We start from the raw sequence: 17,411 nt of genomic DNA, 5'->3' as shown, positions 1-17,411 counted from the left end.
ATACAGAGATCATCCTTAAATGATATGTCAAAGTTACAAACACTAAAGCATGCTCTACAACAAGTGAAATGCATATTTAAATGTATCCATGCCTGGCAGCACAACACAAATCAGCATTTGAATTTGACTTTGATTTTACTGTACATTATCTCCAGTCTTGTATAAAGTACTTGAAAGCAATACTTGAGTAAAAGTAAAAGTATCTGACCAGAAAATGACTTTGGTAGAAGTTAAAGTCTCCTTTTAGAATATTACTTGAGTAAAAGTCTTAAAGTATCTGATATTTACTGTACTTAAGTATCAAAAGTCATTTTGTGATATTGTGGTATTAGAAGTAAAAGTAAAAAAAAAAACCTTTGATTATGAACTTTACGGCCTAAGGTGTGTAACGTTTTCTTCATCACCACTGTGGTCGGGGAGGTCATCGTCTGTTACCATGGCGGCATAGCCGGCACCAGGTGCTTCCATGACACTATCGGTCATTATGCTTCCTCATCCTCTTCTTTAGTTTTGGCCTATGTTTTTTTTTAGGCATTAGGTCACCAACTGGAATGGAGGGTGCATAATCTTGGCAATCTAGAAGCAATGATTCACCAAACCTGCTTTATTCCAGTGTAACAAATAGGGCTGTGTATTGGCAAGAATCTGGCGATAACGATATGTATCACGATACATCGGTCACGATTCAATATATTGCAATATATTTCGATACTGTGTGTTGTCGGATGTATTGGGATTTTTAGTATAACTTTAGAAAAACTAAGATTTAAAAAAAGACATGATGTGCATAAAAGTCAAATAAGTTTACTTTAGGTAAACAATTCAGTACACAGAAAATCAAACTGCCAGTTTGGGATTGTGGTTCACAGGTTCTTAGTGAGCTAATGTTTATATGCTAAAGTAGGCCAAAGTTCAGTCATAGCTACATTGTTAGCTTCTAGCAAAAAGTCAGGCACTGCTAGGCACTGTTAGGCAAAGACACTAGTGGTGCGTCTCAGCATAGCCATCTAGAGGTAGGGGGTGTAAACACAACATAAACATGAACAACTGTCTTACATGAATATTTTTGCACGTAAACTAAAAAAGAAAATAATAATTACCAAAAAAAAAAAAAAATCTATACAGTATTGCAAAATAAAATATTGCAATACTCAAGTGTATAGATTTTTTCTTCCACCCCTAGTAACAAATTTCTGATTTTATTTTGTAGCAACGAGTAACTAAGATGCTTAGAGGAAATGTAGTGGAGTAAAAGTAAAAGTTTCCGGATATATAAATAACTAAGTAAATTACAGATATGTGAAAATTCTACTTAAGTACAGCAGCGAAGTATTTGTACTTTGTTACATTACAACACTGGTTATCTCTTAGTCCTACCACAGGTAACAGTGCTTTTAGAACTCACAGGGGTTTTTCATTCTGTATGCTGTGTCCTTTGCCTGCACACTGGCCTCAAAAAGCTCAAAGAGAAAAGAAGCAGCCTTCATGCTGAGCACCTACTCACACAGCTAAAGTATACTCCTTCCTCCTCTGTTTCCCTTCTCCTTGTTTCTCTCTCTAGCTGATGATCACATTGCACAGCATTCCTGTAATGAAAAAAACACAAATTCTTGTATACCTCTGATTTATAAACTAAACAAAAGAGGCACAGATCACAGAAGCTTGCAGGTTGAATGGAACAACAAAAATTATACAAATCCTCACAACTGCAGCCTGCAGATCAAACTAATTTCAAAACATTTCATAGCTTGATACACACACACACACACACACACACAATTTCAAAGCCTGGGTTTATTTTAAAGCAGAAAAAGCTTCTTTTTTTGTCCATGTTTCTGTTGATGTTTGCACCGCTCCAAGTGTTCTGAATGTCAGATGGGCATATTGTCACTTGGCAATGCTAAGAAATGGCAACTCAGCTCTCCCACTGCAAGACCCCGTGGGACTGGAGAGAGAAATAAAAGAGAAAATGTCTCCTTGTTTCTAAGATTTCAGGGGACAGAAATAATATATTTAATAAAGCTGTGTGGTTTCTCTAAGCAGAAAAAAAAAACCTTCAGATTCTGCTGCCAGATGCCTTTTGGGATAGGCTAAGAAGAAGAAAAATAGAGAGGAAAATATATACAAAACCCTTGAACTAAATCTTAAACACACTGAGACCCTGAAGGCGTGATTCTTAAGACGACTGTTGGCAGGCTATCATAAAGTCCATCATGGTTATTTAGACAGATTAAATCACTGCTCCTAACAAGCTTGATATTACAGCTACAGGATGCACCTTGCACCTTTCTGGGGCTTCTATCTTCGAAGTTCAATTGTATCGGCCTGTACTTGCACCTGATAATGTCGAGGTTGTAATTTAAGTGTGATTTTGTGGCTCTTCGGGAACTGGAATTAAACTGCCGTCATTACCAGCTTCCTCGCTGTGTACAGAGAGGCTTGGAGCCGACACAGGGTGCATATCAAATGCCTCTGTGCAATCCCTCAGCCCTTTTGACAGGGACAGATCCCCACAGTACTGTAGCTTTTGGCAGACACTTCTCAACAAAAAGAGGAACTGCTTTGAGTTAAGAATAAAAAGCAAAGTATTCAAGAAACATATTCAATACGACATATGGAGAGCACTGAAAAGCACTTTGGTTTCACAAGCATGGGAAGCTTTACTGTAAATCAGAAAGGACATGAAGGCTGGGCATGTTGCAGCAGAATAGATGTCAAGAACTCAGAGCAGCTACAGTGATGATGAGGTTAGGTGACAGGGGTGCAAGCAATGCAGCGTGATATAGATTGGATCACCGGCCAGGCAATATCACCCTGGAGACGGAGGAGCTAAACAGGTTCCTGAGCTTTGACAGTGCCAAAGACCAACACGCTCATACATACTAACGCCTGGATGCATTTAATACACGCCTGCATAAACATTTATTCATATCCAAGAGTGATCCCGGCATATCCTGACTGCATCTTTGTCAAACACATGTGCATGCATTTGCATAACTACAGCACATTGCTTGTAAGTGTGAGCTGACTGGACGTCTGAACAGGCAGATGTGCAGTAAATGTATTTAAAAATAAAGAATGAGAATAATAGTGATTGTCTCAGGAGACAAAAGCCTAAAAACTCCTCTCTCCTGTAAGAATGTGTGCCCTTTTATAAGCAGTCAGCACAATCTCACCGTGTAGACAACACTGAACAACAACCTAGAATCTGTGAAGGAGATGTCTAAATATAACACCATCTTGCAGGATGAAGCCACTCCTCCTCCAATTCAGACAGACCAGATGAGAGCTACACCAGATGTGTCATATAGGAAGCTGCTTTGCTACAAATTGGATGATTAACAGAGCCGTGCAGCCAGCAGGGAGGCATTTGGCTGTGGTATGCAGCACGGTGGAGAGTGATTGGCTTTGAGAGCTGAGGGAGCAGATGGGACGGGGACACAGAGCTGGACCAAACAACAGAGGGTGCCTCCATGGTTTTGCATCAAAAAATCACTTCTATCCTCGTCTGTACTTAAGAGTGATTCAACACACGCATAAAGAGGTAGCTCTGTTTATAGCAGTATTGCAAGCGGCTTGTTCTTCATGGCAAGTTAGCTCAGCCTTTAGCTCCGCCCCCTTTCATTAATTATGCAGCTCAATGCAGCACTCCGAATCCCCACTGCAGCTCACCCACACTACAATACTCTGCCGCGTTCTCCAACTCTCTCGGTCTCTGTCACACACACACACAAACCACAGTGTTTCTCTTTTTTTCCCTCCTTGACTACATTCTCAACTATCCGTGGTCAAAGACAACATTTTTCTCCATGCGTTAACTTGTGAATAGAGTGCTCTTGCAAGGACCAAATCACTGTAGCAATTCTTTTTTTCAATAGATTTTGCAAGATAAGAAAAGAACAGATATACTTTACTGCCCCAAAGGGGACATTTTGCCGGGGCAATAGTTCTACACACAGCTGCTATCAATTTAAAGCAATAGCCAACAAGGCGCTACAGTGGTACATTAAAACTCAGTAATAAATGACATACAATAATCCATAAAACAATAGCACATAATGCATAAAAACGTAATGCAAGAGTGCCTTTTTTTGAGTAGCGTCTTAGACGTTGAGTAGTGTTATAGACGTTGATGGTCTCTCATTTTTTATCACTACACATGTGAAACATAGGTATAAAATTATCAAATAGTGTTTTCCAGCAACATTATAAACACAATAATTCAGAACATCTGATACATTTGATGTGAATGAATACATTTACAATAATAACAAGTTGGATTACTATATTTGGTTGCAGCGTGACTCACTACAAGCACACATTTCTTTGCCTTATCATTTTCAAAGCCCGGTGCTGATTTCTGTGCAAATCAGAAGCAAACAGAGTCTGATGTGCCGAGGCAAACACACTTAACAGCTCAAACACCTGTCTGCCAAGGTGTAATTGACTCAACTACTCCTGAACACAGCAAGAGACACAATCAGACCTTCTCACAGGAAGCAGAGAGAGAGAGAGAGAGAGAGAGAGAGAGAGAGAGAGAGAGAGAGAGAGTCCACACTATGCAATGTGAGTCAGCTACATCAGAAAAGTAGAGGGAGAACATACAAAGAGGGAAGCTCTCGCGCTTCAGCCGTCCACCCCCTGGGCAGGCAGCGGGAAGGAAACGTAGCAACTGTTTATGGAAGCAGAAACAAGCTTCTCCTTCGTTTCCTAGAGCTTTCACATGATTAAGATTCATTTCACATCTGCATGCATGTGTTTGTGTACTTGCATGTATAGTGTGTTTGTGTGTGAGAGTATAGCTAGCGGACCAAAAGCTGTAAAATGAATCCTAAGTGTGAGGTTACCCTGTGTGAATCATTCATGCATAATATGCACTGCCTTACTTTAAACTGAATTAGGGTTTTTTTTTAAGTTGAGAAGCCACATCAGATGAAGGTCCTAGCAGTTATTCATGGGATGATTATTTGTTATTCGCCACACAGGGCATCATCAACAAAATGTCAAACCAAAGGCAAAAAAACGCCAGCTATTTATGGGTACATGTTGTTTGTCTCCCTTTTGTTGCCATTTCAATAAGCTCAATAAAGTGTCTGTCTATGTTTGCAAAGATGCTACCCTTTTGGAACAAAAGCAAACAGCGAGGCAGATGTTCCTAATGAGGAGAGCATGGCCAGGGAATACGGGATCATTCAGCTGGTACTGGGTGAAGTGAACGTGTTATATGCTTACATAATCCAGGGAGAGCGCGAATCGGCTACTCCCTCTTCTCTACATGACAATGCGCTGGCAGGCGCAGGTCGGCTGTTTTTGTCATGAACACCGTGTTTCCATCACTCCTTAAAATAAACTCGGTGCATCTTGAGATGTCCAGAATACACGACGGCGGGTCAACAGCTCTTTGTGAGGTTGCTGTTCATCAGGAGGCAGCCTTGCGTGCCGTGCAGCTCTGCTGCTGCAGGGGTCTTTTCAGTGCATGGAACCGGATGGTGAGCAGAGAACACAGCGGGGGCTGGGCACTGCAATGTACTGCAGTGCTCGTGGCTCTGCTATGCACACCCACTCTCTTCCATTCTTGCTCTGCCTCTGACAATCTCTCAATCTCGCGCTCCAGCTCTCGCCCATAATTGTATCGTTTGTCATACATTCCCCACTTCACTTTCTTCTCATTGCTTTTGTTCTTTTCAAGCCCATTTTACTCCACACTATTAACGCTGTCTGTAACCCACGTGTCACTCACATGCACATTGACATGCACATTTAGAAACGCATTTACACAAAACAACATCCTGTAACCTTTTCCTGGAGAGTATGATAACAGCGCCCTTCTCCCTTATGGAGAAGCCACACACACACACACACACACACACACACACACACACACACACACACACACACATTGTCCTTCTGCAACTTCACTGTATTCATCACAGTGTCATTCTAGTATCCCCAAGAGGGTCTGCTCACCTTAAACATGTGCCCTGTTTCATCTGCACAACAACATCGGTGTAACACTATTTCTGCTTTTTTGGTGAGTTTTCACAGTACCACTTCTCATCCTGATATAGGATTTGGGGATTGTTGCTAACTGAAGTATGTCACAGTGACAGCCGTTGTTGCTCCGCTATGATGCCTACACCATCAATTACAGGGGCACACTAAACGCCCAAGTTGCACAGTCTGGGACAGAGGGTGTCATACACACAGGCCCAACAGCTGCTCCCTTTTTCCTAAACCCCCACATGTCTTAGAAAGTTACAGTACATAACTTATATACATACATAAGGATAGACAAAAGATAAACCTTGAAAGGCAACTTGATTATCCCACCAGCAATCCTCCATTCAGCATACGCTGGGGTAAATTCTCGCACATGGCCAGGAGGGTTTATGTTGGGATGCTGAAAACCCTGCTTCAAGACGCTGCACTGAATTTGACTTTAGTTTAGGCAGATCACAGGATGCAGGTCTGTGTGTTTAAACTAGCCGCCCTATCTGATCAGAAGTGGTTAAATCTCCTTCATCTCTGACACTCGCTTCTATCTTAAGGAGAGGTATTGGCTCTTTCTTAGGAACAATGGGGGTTCTCGTTCCTGTTTGCCATTAAAGAGCACAGGCTTCTAATCATTGCTATCCGAATGACTTTCTCAGTATGCTTGCAGCATCCTGCAGAGACACTTTCCTGCTCGCTCTCAACCATGATATGAAACAAAGCCTGGTGTGACAGCAGGTGTCAAGAAAATACGGGCTGCAGCCATCACATGTTTTACATTCCTTTTTTATGATTTAACATAATACCGCTGTCTTTTAGTACTTCCTCAATTGTTTTAAAATTAATTTCTGGTTAGCATTTTCCATATTTTATCGTGTCATGCAGTGTGGGACTCAAACTGGTCTGGTCTGGGTCTCAACCCCTCAACGTCTTGGTCTTGTCTCGGTCTCGGTGCACTCTGGTCTTGGTGATGACTTGGTTTTGACTGTCTTGGTTTAGGTGGTCTTGACTACAACACTGCTATCAGCAGATACCATGTATAATGTCTGCTTCTTTTAATAATATCATCCTTTTGATTTTGTGTTATGACCTAAACAGATCAGTGTAATAAGCAGGTTTCAAACCTGAGTGATTGTTGCTGATGTAGACAATTTCATCCTACAGTTTAATAATATATATATATATATATATATATATATATATATATATATATATATATATATATATATATATATATATTTTTTATTTGTCAAGTACATTTGCACAATTGAGGAATGTATCCTCTGCATTTAACCCATCCTAACTAATTGGGAGCAGCAGTGGGCAGCCAGTCATGTGTCACTCTAAGCTTTGCAATGAAAAGGAAGGTAGAACAAAACAACAGCACTACCTCTCCCACCTGGACTATACAGTGATAATAAAGGAAACATTTTAGCACCTCTGCAAAAACATGGTTCTCTTTAAGATGGGCTGTGTTCTAGAAAAGGAGAGTTGCATGAATAATGAAAAATGTTTTCAACTGAAAAGGCATACGAAGAGATGAGCACAGCCAACTGCTCTATCAAAAAGCCAGACAATTTATCAGCTCATCCAAATACATACTGATAGAAGAATGAGCTTTGTTTTAAACTGTCATCCAACCCTCAATACGCTACACTGGTTTGATTCAAACTATTTGAGGGAAGCACTTATCAAAGGTCTTTGCTCTGGGCTCTGTCCATGGTGCTGAAATTACTTACATTTCCTTCCCAGCCCTCTCCCCGCATATAACTCGGTGTTGAATAATTTAAACATCATTTAAAACCAGTAGCTAGGATCAGCGAGCGCTGTCAGGTTCATGATTGTCTTGCACTTATATCGACCATCTAAGGGTGAAAGGCATTAGCCTTACATCTGAGTAAAATAAACACACCAGTACATACTGTACTCTTCATCCTCTCTAACAACGCTTTCCAGCGTGCCCACACAAAATGCACTAAGTCCATCCATTATTTCCTCCCATTCTGCAGCAGGCCAGTGCTCACAGACATTTTCTACAGAGAAAACACACACTGCCCACTGCTGGACAGTATCATATCTTCATTCCCAAATGATGAAGGTCAGACATCCCAGAAAAGACACTGGGGTGTAATAAATAAACTGTAAAAGTGATTAAAGAAAGCGGATAATGAATGCATACTAAAAATGTGTTAGTATGGGTGATTCACACTAAAACATTTTTACTGTAAACCAACCAACTTCACTTTCCTTAATTTGAGCTTATTTTAAAATACTGATGAACCATATGCTCTGTGTATAAAAACTCCAGCTAACGTAGACGAACATACTATATACCAGCTTTTTTGGTACACTGTAGTCTACCCTAGTTCCCCCAATCAGAGAGCCTACTTTTGCTGCAGGCTCAGACTGAAGGAAGTCCCAGAACACCGGATAAACAAAACAAAAACTCACCACCAGGCTCAAACACTATCAGAGCCAATTCAATCTGTTATTTAAGCAACCCCAATGATACCCATAATATATAATGAGTGCACGACAACACTCAAATGGGCTGCAGCAGCCTCTTTGGCACACTGAGCTTATCGGTGTGCACTGAATTTACAGTATAAGGGACTAAACTTTACTCTCATCCCATCCATAGAAGACACATAAGTTAACGGTCGGTTTTTAGAAAGATTGTAGCTGGTTTGAATCATTCTGCCTCACACTGGCTGGATGCTGAGGCAGCTCCGCTCAGGGATGTAATGGGATACTGCAGCACTAGAGAACCGTGTGCACAGAAACTTGCCTAGAAGCATCAGGGAGTCCCGCACTAACCTTCCCCCTCCCTCTCTCTCTGACTCCCCCTCTGCTTTTCTGTCAAGTCTTTATAATGTAAAAGAAAAAAAAAAATCATTAAAGTATTCTGTATATATCTGAATGTAATTACACATGAAAGATTGAAAGAGAGCAAAAAAGCCAGAACATACACTGACAAATGACAACTTCAGAAGTGTACAAAATCCAGCGTGCCTGTAGTAGAAGGAGAACGTAGCTGCTTACCTTTTGTGCAGGTTGCTCTCCTCAGGACACCAAGCTCTTCCCCTTCTCCACAGGCGCCGAGACACTTTGAGATAGAGAGAAAAAGAATCAATCTTCTCTTACTTTCTCTTATTTCCAGTTTCAGAATGAATAAGTCAGGAGTCTAACACAGCCCTCTAGACACACCTTTACTCTGTCCTCCTGTAAACTCTGCCACATATACACACACACACACACACACATTCAAATGCACCCCAAGACAGGAGTACACAAATTGATAAAGATCTGCTCAGGGGAGGGATACAAACTACACACACTGCAGTTTTTTTTTTTTCTTCCTCTTGCCCACTCGCTCTGCTTTTTTCCTGCCGTCTTTGCCTGCACTGCCTCCTGATTGGCTAAGCTGCTCTTCAATAACATAAGCTCTCTTCTTTAATTGGAACGGGGCCAGTTGTGTGGTGCACCAGAAACACTCCCGCCCAGCCCATCTCTCGTCCCCCCGCCCTAAGTGCCTGTGGAGAAGAATGCTGAGCTCTGCAATTTCATACGCAGCGAGCAAAGAAAAAAAGGAATGGAGGACAGAGGGGGTGGGGGAGTATGTGGGAGAGAAAAGGAGTGAGAGTGGGAATGGGACAGAGCGTTGGCGGCGGATCAGTGGAACGCAGTGGGACAAGCAGAAGATGCGTGGGAACAAAGAGCAAGGGGCTATTAGGTTGGTCGAGGGCAGATTTGGATGTACCGTGGGACAGCAGGTCACATGAAGGGAGATTTCCCTGCACTCACTGCAGCGCGAAGGTGGCTCTGCTGCAGTGTGGAGTCTAATTGCCAGGCAAGAAGGGGGATGGGATGGGAAGGGAGGAGGAGGAGAAGGAGGAGGAGAGGGGGTTGGTTGCAGTGATGCCGAAGTACAGTCTTCCAGCCAACCATGGATATATGGGGGAAATGGGCAGGCAGCCGCAGTGTACAGCGGCTAATGCCTTTTACCTCATGAATTATTGAAGGTGCCCCAAAGGAGAGTGGGAGGGTCACAGACAGCAAACTACTGAGCCCGTTCAGACAGTCTCACTGCTTACTGAGGTTTATGATAAGTACTCATTCCTGAAGTAATGTCGTCAAATTATTAAATGAGTCTTTAAGTTACATTATTTGATCCAACTAATGAAATACTGCTTTGAATGGAGATTGTGTAGTTTTATCTCTCCGCTTCCCATCCTGAAGAAAACAAATGTGTGGAATTGACTTTGTGGTGTCAGGTTCTCTGCCACTTTTTCTTTGACTCACATCTGGTACCTCCAATGTGTCCCAGCTGCTTTGAAGAACAATACCCAAGTCAATAATGGATCACCCAATACCTCAACCAGAGGCTACAATGAGCACTCTAGAAGTTATATGGTGCCCACAGAGAAAAGCAAATACAATGTTTGCTCAATCAACAACATAATTGCCTGGTAGATGAATGCGTAAAGAAAGAGATGCTTGATATTTTAGGCTCAATGTCCTTGTGTAAAATACAATGTGACCAGAAGGGACAGGTGAACAAATCCCAGCATCATCTAGATTTATCGACACATCTAGATTAGTGTGTTTCAGAAGCAGCCCTCATCTTGTCAAATGGCTGAAAGCTGGTGACTGCAGAAGTGACTGTAGATACAGATATTAGACGATTAGGAAAAATGTCTCATCTATTTGCAGAAGTTCATGAAAGTTTGGTTGATTTTGATGTGGAAAAAAGAAAATTTATTTTGAAGTTATCTATACATTCCCCCCCCCACATGAAAATAGTGGCCACATACTGTGGGAATGATACCAAAAAGTACATACACTTATAATTACAATAAATCAACTTTTCTATCAATCATCTGCGCTTGTTTTCCTTCATCACTGTGGTCTCTGCTTTCTCAGGGAGGCTGTAGACTGTGATGGAGATGTCTGTGTGTTTGAAGCAGTGTTCCAGTATCTCTGACACTTTGCACCACTGCAGTCGATCCAGGCCACAACCAATACTGTCAGTAAGAGTAAGAGAAACTTGTCACATTTAAAATGCATTCATTGAGCAGAAGAATTTCTCTCGAACCTGATTTGATTAAGTATCACTAAATAACTGAAAATGATACAAACCGAGGCATTGATATTCTTGTTACTCTGTTGGCTACACAGTGTGACTTCATGTCCTCCAGGCTCTGTCTCAGGCTGTCATAGGTGGGCTTTTGGCTGGCCTTTTTCTTTGTGATCTGCAATGTAATAACAGGAAAGCAACAATAATAATATGAACTAAAAAAAAAAAGAATGTTACAATGAGAATTTGCAGGGGAACAATTCTAATTATCTGCTACATATTTACCAGATAGTAGATATAACGTCCGTCTCTTTCTAGTACAGCACATTCCCCTGTCAGTTTTTCTGTTTGGAGATAAAAATATAATATCCACATCAATATCCACAACACAAACTCCAGGCATTATGTTTTTAAACCCCTTAAGCTGGTAAGCACTGGTGAAGAAGCCATTACAAAAACATGTTACAACCCACAGGGGTTTATTTAAAATTTTAGTGGTGATCCTCAAGTTTCCAAAGAGACCAAATATATCAGGATGGATTTTGGATAAGGGTGTACAAAATGATGCATAAGACATCAAGAATATTTGTGATGTGATGCTGAAGCCATAAAAGCAGCCAACTTCTCTATCAATTGATACATAATATAGATGTGTTGTTTAGAATAAGATGTTTTTACAACTGTAAAGCTAGGATTTTTATTAGACTTGTGCTAAACACAAAACCAGATTTCTCTGTGCTGAACAAAATGATCGCCTGGGAAACAATACCCCGAAATAAGACATTTTCACTCTTGATGAATTATTAATAAAAAGGGCTGACTCACTCTGTTCCTTTAACTCCTCTACCCCTTTGAACTCCTTCTTGAACATCACTGCTATGCCTGCCCCCATGCGGCAGTCCTCACTGATGCAGTGGGCCAGAGCCTCATCTTTGGGGCAGGAGAACAGGCTCCCAGTGACATAATTCAGTCTCCAGCTGTCTTCTGCAGCCTAGCCAGGAGGGGGCAGCGTTGTACCGTGTGATGAAGCATAATGACAAGAAATAAACATTAGGGTGAACGGAAACTATGGCAGAAACACCCCCTTTTAGCGCACGTGAAACCAAGACAGATACCATTGTTTCCCTACAAATGTAAGCTTTACCTTAACGTTGTCAGTGTTGACTGGTTTCTCAAGTTCAGACGACATTGACAACAGTGATTGGAGCACTTGAGCGCTGAGTTTATTTAGTGTGTTCAGTCTTCGGTGTGTTCAACGCACATCAAAACAACTGCTAGAAGACTTGTAAGCTAGGTTATCATGCGACAGAAAAAAACAACTTCGTATAACTTACAAACAGTTGACTGCAGGTGACCGTTTTTAATCCTAAATAAAAGTAGTTTCGGGATGTTTTTTGATAGCTCAGTAGACTAGTCACTCTGAAGCAGGTAGGAAGCATTGACATATATACAAGGTAGGAAGCAGCCTCGACATTTGTCTTTCTTCTCGCGAGAAAACAAGAGACTTTGTGGAGGGGTGGTACCTCCTGAAAAAAATCAAGGTTTCTGGATGATATTCTGCAGTAACTACATATATATATATATCACCAGAATCCATGATTTGACTACATATTTGAACAAACCTTTTTTTTACAAGAATATTAACAAAAAAAACTGAAACCTACTACCAACATTTGTTTTGTTGAAAATCGTGAAATTGTCTTTACTAATCCTAGTCAATAAATGAAATTGTATTGTTCTCAATTCTCAAATTAGTGCATTGTTTACCTCATTGAATACATCAAATGTCTATCAAACAAAACAGGCCATGTGAAATTGGCATTATTTTTATTTTTTTACAGACACTGCAAACCTTACTCACCAAACTGAGTAAATCAATGAAAATAATAGTTATAAATTGTCCCGCCCTAACAGGTGTAACAAAATGAATTAGGAACATGTCAATCAATTACTCTGTACACACCCACACAGTCCTGAGAAGAGGTCTAATCAACTTGAAACACTTGTCAATGACAGATCACAGTTGTGTAGGGGCTTTAATTATTTTTATTAAATCACTTTTATGCTCATTTTATGACATAACAAAAAAAGAAAATACAGGAAGCACCTTGTGTCTGCAACATCTGTAAAATACAGACATACTGTATAGACACACCTACAAGACCATAGCAGCCATAGTTTTACAAGCAAAGTACAGTATTGTTGTGGACATACACTACTGGTCAAAAGTTTGGGGTCACTTATAAATTTCCATTCCACTCCATTCCAGACAGAATACCAGCTGAGATCAGTTGCTTTGTTTTTTTAATCAGGGCAGCAGTTTTCAGATTACATTATGTGCTTACATAATTGCAAAACGGTTCTCGACTGTTGTAGACAGAAGTGGCTGAAGAAACACTTGAACTCCATGCTTTTTGGTCTAAACGTCATACCCAAATTAAAAGTGGTACAGCTCCCAAATACTTTGACACTCTGGGGTGTGCCTGATATCATTGGAAAGGTGATTGATATGGGTGTGTTTGTGTATTTGAGAAGTGTTGTATTTTGTAGTTTTTTGGCTTCTTTGCACTTTTCAAATGGAAATAAAAAAAACACACAGACATATCTGTAGAAAAAAAAATCATATAAAATCCATTTTTGAGTCTTTTGGCTTCTGTAATTTTTCTATAGTAAGCTAAGACATAGCCATGTGTTGTCTGTCACCTGTCAGATGTGTTTACCTCCATTCTAGCCTCTGTAACTCTGTCAGTAAGGCCAAGAATCACCCTGACACTTGTAACAAAAACCTGAGAGTGTTTCCTTTCCAATGATATCAGGCACACCCCAGAGTGTCAAAGCATATGGGAGCTGTACCACTTTTAATTTGGGTATGACGTTTAGACCAAAAAGCATGGAGTTCAAGCGTTTCTTCAGCCACTTCTGTCTACAACAGTCGAGAACCCTTTTGCAATTATGTAAGCACATATTGTAATCTGAAAACTGCTGCCCTGATTAAAAGAAACAATGCAACTGATCTCAACTGGTATTTTGTCTGGAATGGACATTTCTAAGTGACCCCAAACTTTTGACCGGTACTGTACATCTATTTCTTACAGCATACAGAACAATACCAGGATGACTATGGTGTTGTCTTTTATAACTGCAATAGATACAAAATCACAACATGATTGGTCCCACATAAAGGATGTGTGTACAGTATGTGACAGACTGATAGTCCATGTTCCAGCCTTAGGAGTCAGAACTGCGCCTTCGCTCGTTGAGCCAGTCCCCGGGGTTGACGTCCATCTGCAGCATCTTCATCACCCACTTGTCCCTCCGTGCTCCATCAATAAACTCATCCAGCGAGAGCTCCCCTAAGTGACGAGGGACAGCCATTATTTCACTCTACATTTCTCCCTTCCTTTAATTCATTCATTTGATAAGGAGAGGACCATTGTACAACTGAGTCACACTTTCCCCTTTTAATATACACAAGCAGCCTGACACAGACCTTTTGAATCATTCATGAAGCATTTTGAGCTGTCAAAAACTGACTGATTGACACTCACCATCTCCATTTTCATCCACCAGCTCAAATATCCGGTCAACCACTTGGTCTGGGGTCAGCAGAAGGCAATCTTTATCCAGCTCTCCATGGCAGGCTTTCTTCAGTCGATAAATAGACTGAGAGTGACAGGAAAGTAAGTTACAACAGCTCTTGCACTGACTACATGCTTTATCTTGAAATATTCTTTAAAAATGTTTTGAAAGCTTTAACAGATCAATATTTGCATATAGTATAATACTAAACATTACCTCCACAATTTCAAGAAGCTCTGTTTTATCAATGCATCCACTTCCGTCTTTGTCATACATTTTGAATGTCCATTTAAGCTTATGCTCCAGTTTACCCCTCAGGACCAGGTTTAAGGCTGCCACGTACTCCAGAAAATCAATAGTGTTGTCCTGTGCACATGAAGAGTCAGCGTTAAAATGTTATGAAGCAAAATGTTTCTTTACTTTGACCGGAAAATGTTTTTCTGTAGTGCAGCATACTTGACACAATATAAAGAGTCTTCCTACTGGAAACAACAATTAAAAGAATATGTAGGGGTCCAACCAATGATTATATTTTAGTTTATCTGAAGATTATTTCCCCAATTAATTGTTTCGACTACAACCTGCCAGAAAATATCATGATTTCCCAAGGCCAAAAGTTGACATTTCCAAATTGCAAATTTCAATTGCTTGTTTTGCCTTATATTCACATTAAGACATTTTGTGTACTTTCATAGAGGACTATGAAAATCAGCAAACCAGAAGCTGAAAATTGCACATTTATGCCTTCCAACTATCAAAATCGTTCAAATTAAATGAAAATGTTTAATTTTCTGTCAAGTGACTAAGTAATGACCATAGTGTTTCAGCTTTAAACAATGAGCATTAACAGCAATTTTCACAAATGCTTCCAATCAACAAATATTCACTATTTCTGTGGCAAATGTAGTGCCAATACCAAAATGAGACAAAGGACTACAGCGACCTGTATGTACAAGGCTTACTTTTCCACACAACAGACGTTTGTACTTACGCCGTTCTTGTCAAAGGCTCGAAACATGTTTTCAATGTAATCTCCGGCCGCCTTGTTATCAGCAACGCCAAAAAATCCCTTGAACTCATGCATGAAGAGAGTTCCACTTGGGCACTCCACAACAAATTTTTTGTACCATTCCTGCAGCTCTGCCACATCGATTTCCTTGTCTGGGTCACTCTCCTCGCTTAGGTGCTGACCCATTGTGGAATTTTTTTCTTCAACTCCCTAAAGACTGAAATTATTTCTTACATTACATGAAACTGTTGTGAGCTGAGTAACTGTTTTTTTAAAGCTTCCCTCCACATTACCGAATCCACAAATTTGAGTCCTCCGTTAGCCAATTACTGCGAAAGATCAGCAAAAGATCAAATCGATTGAAATGACATGAAAGTCCATACAAACTGAATTGTTATTAGACTCTCTATTGTGGCAAATCCCCTCTCAGAGTCAGACACAGACACAGGCTATTATGGACCACACGATAAGGGATTAGTAATGGATACTTGTCAAAATCAATTAGTTCACAAAAAGATCATGAGAGGATTTTCTTGTAGCCTGGCTTCTACCTATCGTGGAAAGTACATCTGTTAGCTTTGTAGAAACACACTTCCTAATAGGTTTTTAAGAACCTCTATGGTATAATGGACCTTGTATTACCAATGTAATTAGTATAGGCTTATTGTATGAATAAAGTTTTGCTTTTAGTTTGCATGGTATGAATAAAATGTCTTATATGTGTGTAAAGGTAAAACATGCTAAGGTAAACATAGGATTAAGGTCCTTGTGTGATATGATAATGTCAAATGGGAAGTGTCCTAATTTTACACATGAGTCAGTTTACAATCACAGGGTCATATGAAAAGATGCTATTAGTTGCATTATGGGAAATGTAGGATTTAGCATTTCTGGAAGAGCTTGATCCACTTTTAGCTAGTAAAAATCAGGATATCTCATGCACTGCTGTTTAGATTTTGACAATTCTTTGTTAATCTGTCTCTGGTGAATCTATAAAAGTCTGTGGTAGTGGAATAATAAATCGCTGATGTACACCTTTAAGTAATCTTTCCCGGTATTGTAAGTTCCTGACCAGGCTGATGAGTGTGTTTAGTTATCCCAGACAGCTCTGACTTTCAGAAGCCATGTTATTTACTGCTACCCTGATTACTGTTTACATGCCTGCTTCAGTCTCACTAAAGCCTATAATAAGTGTGTTGTAGCTAAATTCTCTAATGACGGACATTACAACTTAGGCGTGAAGCGAAAATATATTTAGGAAATGGGTGGAAACATCTAACAAGCTTTTGGCCTTCTTTGAGTATTGGGCATTGGAGTAGTCCATGGCAATTTGGAAATACGGTTAGTGTTAACCATAGCCATTGTCTGCAGACGAAAGCTTGGTCTGGCCCAACACCTCGCTATGCAGACGACAGGGATAGTGATAATCATAGCTTAGAAATGTCAAGGCCAGGAGGTGTTACTGGATGTTATCCTCACATGATGAAAACGATTCACAGCATCTGTTCTTATACAAGAGATATTTAAAGTTCCACCCATATTTTCCTTCATCCAATCATCCTACATAAGTTGTACTCCTGTACCCGGGACGGGTCTAGTTAAGACTCAAAATTTCTATACCCATAACTGGTTTGCATTGACATATACTTCCTGTACTGTTTTGGCTTATAGAATAACTAGCTAATGGCTAGCAGCTCTGTGACTTGTACTGTACTTGAGCTAAATGCTCACATCAGCACGCTAACATGCTTACAG

At 40.4% G+C, this 17,411-nt stretch overlaps 3 protein-coding genes across 5 annotated transcripts in view; all 3 read right to left on the bottom strand.

Annotated features, from left to right (window-relative positions):
* LOC114558874 (synaptotagmin-2) overlaps nt 1-9,089 on the bottom strand; it is a 58,562-nt gene extending 49,473 nt beyond the window's left edge. Inside the window, exon 1 of one of the 2 annotated variants that reach the window (XM_028583152.1) lies at nt 9,034-9,089. The gene's annotated coding sequence lies outside the window, so the exon portion shown is untranslated. Of the gene's footprint in view, nt 1-1,504; nt 1,570-9,033 lie in introns of those variants that run through there. The other variant, XM_028583153.1, reaches the window with a different exon arrangement.
* Nucleotides 9,090-10,722: 1,633 nt separating this feature from the next.
* On the bottom strand, nt 10,723-12,594 carry oard1 (O-acyl-ADP-ribose deacylase 1). Of its 2 annotated transcripts, none has more exons than XM_028583943.1 (5): nt 12,213-12,594; nt 11,894-12,059; nt 11,354-11,412; nt 11,131-11,243; nt 10,723-11,015 (listed from the first exon to the last, which is right to left on the bottom strand). In XM_028583943.1, the coding sequence occupies exons 1-5, from the start codon at nt 12,255-12,257 to the stop codon at nt 10,868-10,870; spliced, it is 531 nt and encodes a 176-aa protein (XP_028439744.1). In that variant the 5' UTR covers nt 12,258-12,594; the 3' UTR covers nt 10,723-10,867. The 2 variants fall into 2 exon arrangements, with proteins under 2 accessions (XP_028439744.1, XP_028439743.1); XM_028583942.1 differs by having other exon boundaries at nt 12,403-12,594.
* Nucleotides 12,595-14,103: 1,509 nt separating this feature from the next.
* On the bottom strand, nt 14,104-15,866 carry guca1b (guanylate cyclase activator 1B). The gene is made up of 4 exons (XM_028583944.1): nt 15,639-15,866; nt 14,864-15,013; nt 14,617-14,731; nt 14,104-14,421 (listed from the first exon to the last, which is right to left on the bottom strand). Exons 1-4 carry the CDS (start codon nt 15,840-15,842, stop codon nt 14,297-14,299), a joined length of 594 nt encoding a protein of 197 aa, XP_028439745.1. The 5' UTR covers nt 15,843-15,866; the 3' UTR covers nt 14,104-14,296.
* Between the last annotated feature and the right edge of the window lie 1,545 nt (nt 15,867-17,411).

This window comes from Perca flavescens, chromosome 7 (genome assembly GCF_004354835.1).
Source record: "Perca flavescens isolate YP-PL-M2 chromosome 7, PFLA_1.0, whole genome shotgun sequence".
Lineage (NCBI taxonomy): Eukaryota > Metazoa > Chordata > Actinopteri > Perciformes > Percidae > Perca > Perca flavescens.
This window is presented reverse-complemented; position numbering and strand designations above follow the sequence as displayed.